At 51.5% G+C, this 6000-nt stretch overlaps 1 protein-coding gene across 2 annotated transcripts in view; it reads left to right on the plus strand.

Annotated features, from left to right (window-relative positions):
- The window catches only part of LOC144153037 (centrosomal protein 43-like), a 37097-nt gene extending 31568 nt beyond the window's left edge, over positions 1–5529 (plus strand). For both annotated transcript variants that reach the window (XM_077684669.1, XM_077684668.1), the window contains exons 7-8: positions 1543–1633; positions 5298–5529. In XM_077684669.1, coding sequence (XP_077540795.1) covers positions 1543–1633; positions 5298–5387 — 181 coding nt within the window. In that variant the 3' untranslated portion in view covers positions 5388–5529. The remainder of the gene's footprint in view (positions 1–1542; positions 1634–5297) is intronic.
- The last annotated feature ends 471 nt before the right edge of the window (positions 5530–6000 follow it).

Here is a 6000-nt window from a genome sequence, read left to right on the forward strand (position 1 = left end):
TCGTGTAGTTCCCTCAGCGGCTGTCCCACAACAAACAACGCTTTAGTCATGGACAAATTAAACACTGTAAGCCTAGATTTCAATTCTCTAGCTGAATTGTACGTTTTGGGACATCAGAAATGCAGGGCAGGGAGCTAAAACAAAAGGTAGCATGTTGACCAGGGCAGCCATTATCTCACGTGCTCTCTATTGCCCACGTTCCTAGGTGGTGCAGCATAATGCTCAAGGACCGCTGTTTGCTCTCAGCAGGTGACCAGACTTGTATACCTGCCATATTTTTGTTACAGTTGATAGTGATCGTTGTTAGTGATAGGGCTCATGTGTGATCGTTGATAGTGATCGTGATCAGGTACGACTCGACAAACAGGATCACAAGTGGCCGTGCCGCTTGTGCCAGTTGGCCAGTGTCACGTCAGAAGCCCAACACGCCCACCGGCTATCTTTAGACAGTGTGGGCTGGCAAAGGGCCGCACTAACCATTTCCTGCGTTTAGATGTTTCTTTGTAACTTAAACTGTTTGCCCCGCCACTCTTACTGCATATAAAAAGGATATGTGCTAAATTTAAGCGCAAATAGCTCATTCTGCACCCTTGGAGGTTCCTGTTTAGTTTCCATTCGATTTTTTCCGGGCTCAGCCAATTTCAATGGGCTGCCCATAATACACCTCAAGTTTGGCGCGGAAAAATAGCTTGTGGGTCACGTGCCTATTCTTTTTTCCTCATTGTGTAGCTTATTTGAGTGAAGTGTACATTAAAAGTGGCGTCAGGGCCATTCTAATGGGACGGTCTTTTGAATAAGCCAAACCTGCCTTTTGTCTCGATGCGCCCTTTAATGCTCCTTGTGGTAGCTGCGAAATAAAGGGCCTGGTGTGGCCAGTTGTGAGCACGTTGCAGCTGCCAGCCCGGGTGCAATTGTGCAAATGGCTCCCAGGATGGCCATGCTGTGCGTGCCGATGGTCTGTGCCAGTTGGGGCCTGCCTCGCTGCTCCTCTGCATCTGTGTCTGACAGGTGCCCAGTGACGAGGCGCCTAGCACTGCCCCCGCTTGTGGCCAAGCGTGGCACCTCGTTGCAGGAACCAGGGCACTTGGAGGGCAGCAAGCCGCACAAAGATGGGTGCCGTGCGGGCTGTGCTTCATTTTGGGCACAGAGAATCAAAATGCGCAATACTGTGCACTTGCTTGCTGAGTGCAAGGGAACAAAAAGCACATCGAGAGTGCATTCAGCCACAGGGCTCCCTCCATGTACTACTTGGCAGGCTCCTTGGGCGACATTTGGAAAGCCCCAGTTAAATCGCTGGTTTCACTCGTGTTTGATCTCTTTTTCTTTGCGTTACTTGTGTAAGGTGTCGCCAGGTGTACAGGTGAAACAAAGGAAGTTTTGGCCTTGCTGCGCTTGTCTTGTTGCGACTGTGGACCAGCCAGCCCAGCAGAGCATTCGGTCGCCACAGACGTGGCTCAGAACATGTGCGGGAGGGCTCTGCTCACGTTCTCTGTTGACAATGTGCGTGTCGGTTTTGGCGGCCCCAACCTCCCAACTCTGCAGCACGGCATCACGGCGGACCGAGCCCAGCGGTTCGGAAGAGAGCGTTCAAGAGGAGCTGTCCCACCTGGATGACAGCAGCCTCTCGACCAGTGTGAGTGCAGGGGCCCTCGGTTGCAGTGGCCCTGATCTTATCCCTGTTGCACGCTGCCAAGGTAACAGCTGTGCCTGGTTTTGCCATTGCCCCGACTGATGGGAGACCGATGCACTGGCCGTACTTGCCAGGCAACCCATTCGCAGTGCACAGCCATTAGTGTGTGCCCAACACATTGCACCGTTGACAGCTTGGAATTTGTGTCCAAGGAAAGGGTTATTTTTGGGAATCGGGGAAGGTGATCTTAATCTGGCCTGCACATGTTTTGCTGCTTGGCAAAGTGAAGCTGTCTCTTCTGGGAAAACCTTGTGAAAGGCTAGGTACTGCAAACCCCTCTACTTTTGCATGCCGCTACCCACACGGTGCAGCCAAATCTTGGGATTGACCTGCGTGCATACAGACAGCATCGGTTCGGTACTGTCACCATGCCCTGCAGACCAGCTGATTCTGTGGCACTTGTGGCTGATGGCACCCCCCAGGATTAGCTCGTCGGGGTACTTTGGTGCACCCTGCATTGTTCTGCCACATCAGTGTGCTTAAAGGGACACTGAAGGCGACCAGCAAGTTGGCTTCAAATGACGGTCTGACCTTCCCATAGCCATTTTACTATTGATTCGGTGCCGCGAGATGCCTTAGTTGCTGAGAAATTGCTAATCAAACGGCACATTTTCCTTCATCGTTTCCCTTCCATCGATTCCATGGCACAAACAGCCGCTGTTTGCATCATGATAAACCGCAAGCAAGCGAGGCAGCAGTGATGCGTAGCGGCGTAGAAGTGACTGAATACACCGCCACCACGTACCAAGTGGTTTCCTCGGTTTCAGTCAAGCCAGGCGTGCTTTCCCGAACTGCCATGTCCTTTGCTGTTTCGGTCCACTAAACAAACTGATCCACATTGGCACTTTGTTGGGGAAAGGCATATTGTCATGCAGCCAAAGACAACGCAGCTGTCTTTAAGGGAAAACAAGTTTAGTGGAGCGAACTTGTGCTCCCTTAACAACTCAATGAATACACAGGCGGCAAAGCAGCAGTCAACAAAGTGACGTGTGCAGGTGAGTGTCGGCGAATCGACTGCCGTGGCATCTGCTCTGCGGGTATTTATCTTTCAGCGCGGTTGTTTCCCGAACCGTCGAATTACGTCGAGAACACTGTCGATCAAAGAAGGTTATTCTAGGCTAGTGACACTAGGGCAAAGCATTCTCCCTATCAAATGAGATAACCCATGCAGCATGAGGAAGAAATAGTGGAACACGTGCCTCACTTGGGACACAGATAGCACAAACGGGCGCAGCTGGGCGGTAAAAACAAAACATAAACAAACCGAATGCATGATTTGTGACAAATTGTCCTTTCCTGGCCGCGCAAAAGTTGGTGTTGAACCAACCGCTCATGCGCAACATGCCTGTTCGCATAGTGGTATTTCCACAAAAGTGGACGAGTAGCGCCATCCAGCGGCAGTGAGGGAAGACATGCGTGCCAGACATCAGGTACACTAGAAAATACTGACTTTGGCCAAAATGACCGTTCCTGCGTTTTTTTTAGCGCAGCAAAAGCCCGGAGAGGGTCATAATAAAAGTGGCTATGCACACTGTGCTCTACAAGGGTTGCACTATTATCTGGCTGAGTATTGCACCAAAACCGAGATGAACTTGTTGGCATTTGGGGTCGCCGCATGATCTGGGCTCCTGGGCTGGGCTGGGCTCCCGTGACATTGCTTCTAGCTTTCTTTTCCACGTTCAAATGCAACACTACAAAAACCTCCAGTTAAGTTTTTATGAACTTGTGAATACATATTGCTAAAATATTTGTCACACAGTTTTAACTGTACTTCTGGGGCAGAATTCTTCAAAAAAGGGGCGTCGTTTTGAAATGACGCTGTGTTGGTATGCAAACGCATGTGTTCTTGGGTTGGGGCTTTGGGTTGAGGGGCAGGACAAGGATGAAAATTCCAGCGAGAAGCAGTGGAAGAGTAGGTGCACCAGTGACGCCAAGCGAGGGGCACACCCCCAATCGTGTTGCGTCACCGGTGCACTTACTGTGTAACTAAGCCCTTAGAGTTGTGCCGGAGAACTGGGCACGGGATCGGCGTCGTCATCTCATTGGCTCGTGGCTGGTCATGTCAGCTGGTCATTGCCTGGGGATGGTCCCGTTCATGACTCACTGTGGCTGGGGCGGTCCGACGGGATCCAAGAGACTTGGAACGATGGATGGGAATGTGCCCTGCACCTTCACCAAGCAGATGACACGAAACAAGTTGCGATGTTTGCGAATCCTGTTGCGGTGTTACAGCTGGCAAAGGAATGCCTAGGAGAGCTTCACTGGCATCATCATGCCCCAGTTACAGCCCTTTCGGGTCCAAAACTTCACTTTTACCCACTTTCTGGCCGTCCCAGTACGAAACTATTTTGCGAGCTTCTGGTGCCGCGAATAAAAACACGAACCGCGCAGGAAAAACTCGCAGGATACTTATTTTTCCTGTTGCATTCTGCTTGCAACTCCTTCACCGATATTTGAGCAGCGTGTGAAATGGTTTGAAACATTCTCCTGGCTGCAGGCCATGGTTGTTACTGCAGGTTTTGCCGAGAAACACAGTTTCCCTCCTGCCTCCTTTTGTTTTTCCATCGCTACAAACAGCACAGTCCTTGCTGCTTTGGCCTGGGAGCTTGCAGATGAAATGGCTCGTCCCACCTAGCCTTTCCTCGCACTCCATACATGCAGATGGGCCCCGCTTTTTGGCTCGAGGCCTCGTGTCATCCAGCAGCTTCTGGATGAGGTTGCGACAGTACTGCAGGTGTCATTACTATTCCTATCCATGATTGTGGGGCTGTGTGCGCCTTAAAATAAAACTATTGACAGTGAAAAACTCTAGAAGCCCAAAAAAAATAAGCTTTCGCCACCATTTCATTGTCTCACAACCAAATGTGTAGCTGACACAGTAATGATCTCCACTGCTGTCGTGGTCTTTGTCACTCGCTTCTGTGGCATCACTATCTGCTGGAGGCACAGAATTCTCTTCCTTGCTGACGTCATCACTGCTTTCACTGAGTGCACCACCGTAGAACTGGTGCGGTGAGAAAGCGGCCACGCTTCTCAGCAAACAGTGCACAGGTGAAGATGCTGTGGGATCCAGAGGGGGCTGTGTTGAACATTATGGTGCACCCTTGTGCAAACAGAAGGAAACTTCAGCAAGCAAAATTTGCTTATCTTTCAAGAGATGGCACAACACGTATACCAAGAATGTGGGCATATTGCAGTGAGAAAAACCGTAAAAGTTAACCTTGAACATTCAAGTCAGGCGGAGCCTGGCACCGGACCACTACGGCTGTGTTGCATTGTCGGGCAGGGTCTGATGTCGAACTACCAAGGGTTAAAAGGTGGCCAATTTTGCTGTACACGGCCACATGAAGATGGACTGAAGTGGGCACTGAAGTGTCATGCAAAAACTAAAGGGCAGAGAGGAAGTCTCGCTACAGTTGGCTGTTGAATGAAGGCGGGAAGGGTGGGAACATGTGTGAGCTTTTGTTTAGAGCAGAAGGGTGGTTTATTCCCTCCGTGCTTGGCCTTTGAGTGGCAAGGGCAAGGGAACGTTTGTGCTGTGGCAGGCACTTGCGATGCCAGTGGTGGGGCCGAAAAGCGGCACTTGACCCTGCTGTCCTTGGTGCAGGCGGACGACCGCACGGGGGACCAGAGCGTCTCTCGGTCCAGTGAGCTGGACGGGTGCGACTATGCCGAGCCTGCAGCAGCCCCCCCCTGACTGCTCCTCCTCAGGGGCTCCCCTGGGGCCCAGGGAGAACCAGGCCCTGTGGCACTCCGATGGGGCATCAAGGCCGCAATCTGTGGGCCTGTGCGCTGCCATGTGGGACTGCTCCGGTTCACGCTACTCTCTCGGATGCCTGGGCACAACCTCAACTGTCGCTCGAGCACGCAGCCAGGGCAGAGGCAGAGCGGCCGGGTGGGGACGTATTCTGGGCCCGCGCATTTTGTTCGAGTGAAAGCATGCTGCCTGCTGGAATTGGGTGGCAGTGCTCCCTGCACATGGGCTCGCAGTGCACGTAGACAAATTGTACTTCGTCTGTTGCGCCCAAATGTTGTTCTCGTGTCTGCACCAACACACATTGTGCAAACATGGGTGTTTTAAACCCTGGTGGTGCTGGCAAAGCCTGCACCTGTTCTAAGTTACTGCTGTTTTTCCCCCATGCACATCCCGCCTTCGATTTGTGTTTGTTCTTGAATTGGTACATTTTTAGGAAAAGCAAGGTGTTGCTCAGTACAATCTCCCCCAACAATAGATGGGAGAGTTGCGTTAAACCCACCCCTGTCAAAGACATCTTTCATCGTGCCACATATATGGTCACAGAATTCAGTTT

Source organism: Haemaphysalis longicornis, unplaced genomic scaffold (genome assembly GCF_048455015.1).
Source record: "Haemaphysalis longicornis isolate Haplotype H1 unplaced genomic scaffold, Haemaphysalis longicornis Haplotype H1 scaffold_9, whole genome shotgun sequence".
Classification (NCBI taxonomy): Eukaryota; Metazoa; Arthropoda; class Arachnida; order Ixodida; family Ixodidae; genus Haemaphysalis; species Haemaphysalis longicornis.